A 1704-nucleotide genomic window follows, 5' to 3' on the forward strand; every position below is an offset into this window, starting at 1 on the left:
GTGGACCTTATCACAGCGGCTTTATCACAATCACAGTGGACCTTATCACAGCGGCTTTATCACAATCACAGTGGACCTTATCACAGCGGCTTTATTACAGTCACAGTGAACCTTATCACAGCAGCTTTATCACAGTCACAGTGCACCTTATCACAGCGGCTTTATCACAGTCACAGTGGACCTTATCACAGCGGCTTTATCACAGTCACAGTGCACCTTATCACAGTGGCTTTATCACAGTCACAGTGGACCTTATCACAGCGGCTTTATCACAGTCACAGTGGACCTTATCACAGTACTAGTGGCTTTATCACAGTCACAGTGGACCTTATCACAGTACTAGTGGCTTTATCACAGTCACAGTGGACCTTATCACTCACAGTGGCTTTATCACAGTCACAGTGGACCTTATCACTGCGGCTTTATCACAGTCACAGTGGACCTTATCACAGTACAAGTGGCTTTATCACAGTCACAGTGGACCTTACCATAGTAGGCCTTGTCAGTAAGATTGTCACAGTACTTGTTTAGCCGCTAACGATGCAGTCCTCAACGACAACTACAGCGCCCCCTGCTGGCTGTGCGCGCGCCTGTGTTTCAGGAACCTGGGCATGCTGCAGCTACACAACACGACCGTCGAGGCGTTACGAGCGACCGGCGATGAGAAGAATGCCGCCATCTTGGAGCTGATCGCCGCACGCCGCGCCGGACTCCTGCATAAGTCCGAATCTCAGGTGCGTCCCTCACCGCCACCGCCATCGCTGCTCACCTTACTGTCTGTATTATTATTATTATTATTATTTATTTATTTATTTTTTTATTTTTTATTTTTTTATTCCACTGTCATATCTGCTTTCGCTAGTGAAATCTAGAGCGGAGATGTCTACTATTCTATGCCACCGCAGCCTTTCTGTTTCGTTATCTCCGCCCCCATCGACGCGCTCGCGGTTAGCATCGTGATGTAATATATTGTATAAGATCTCAGCCTTCGGCGTGGTGATAGTGGCAACGATCGTTTCACTGACAGGTTTCAGAGGCGAGCACAATCGTGAGTCACGGCTCTGAGAGGGGCGCCAGTCCCTGCGACAGCGAACGTGCCAAGATATTCTCCCACAGCATCCGGCCATCGTCGGCACTCTCGGATCCCGACTCGGAGTCTCTCGTAAGTTTGGCACAGCTAAACGTTCTCATCACCTAATTTCTATTGTCTATTTCTTCTTTCTTTTAGTTTCCTTCTTCTGCACTTCCCATGCTTTACACTTGATCTCCTTCCAATTCCTCTTCTTCTGGTCTCGTTTTGTTTGTTTCATCATCCCCTTTATGTTTCTCTTTCTGATTCCTCTTCCAGTGAAGCCCTTATCGGTGTTTTGTCGCTATCATCCTCCTCTTTGTTTCAATAGTATTCAGCTTTCCTGCATTTGCATCTCGATCACGGTCCTTTCTCGCTCGCTCCGGTGTCCGACGCGGTTGCCGTGGTAACCGTCGCGCTCGTTGCTGCAGGCTGGAGCGATGCGGAAGCGGTCGTCGAGCGTGTTCAGCACGAAGAGCAACCAGACGGCGGGTTTCCGCTTCAACGCTGGCAGCCTCATGGCGACAACGCCGAGTCCTGACACCGGACGTCACTACATCTTCGAAGGCATCATCGGTAATCACGCACTTGCAGCATCCTCATCCCACGTGCTCGCAGCATCCTCATCCCACGCG

The 1704-nt window shown here is 49.9% G+C and overlaps 1 protein-coding gene across 1 annotated transcript in view; it reads left to right on the forward strand.

Moving 5' to 3' along the window:
- LOC106819689 (MAP kinase-activating death domain protein-like) overlaps nucleotides 1–1704 on the forward strand; it is a gene marked incomplete at both ends in the record, with an annotated part of 5432 nt that overhangs the window by 2284 nt on the left and 1444 nt on the right. Inside the window, 3 exons of the mRNA XM_014824287.1 lie at nucleotides 547–734; nucleotides 1028–1162; nucleotides 1501–1645. Coding sequence (XP_014679773.1) covers nucleotides 547–734; nucleotides 1028–1162; nucleotides 1501–1645 — 468 coding nt within the window. The remainder of the gene's footprint in view (nucleotides 1–546; nucleotides 735–1027; nucleotides 1163–1500; nucleotides 1646–1704) is intronic.

Source organism: Priapulus caudatus, unplaced genomic scaffold (assembly GCF_000485595.1).
Source record: "Priapulus caudatus unplaced genomic scaffold, Priapulus_caudatus-5.0.1 Scaffold4055, whole genome shotgun sequence".
NCBI classification, from domain to species: domain Eukaryota; kingdom Metazoa; phylum Priapulida; class Priapulimorpha; order Priapulimorphida; family Priapulidae; genus Priapulus; species Priapulus caudatus.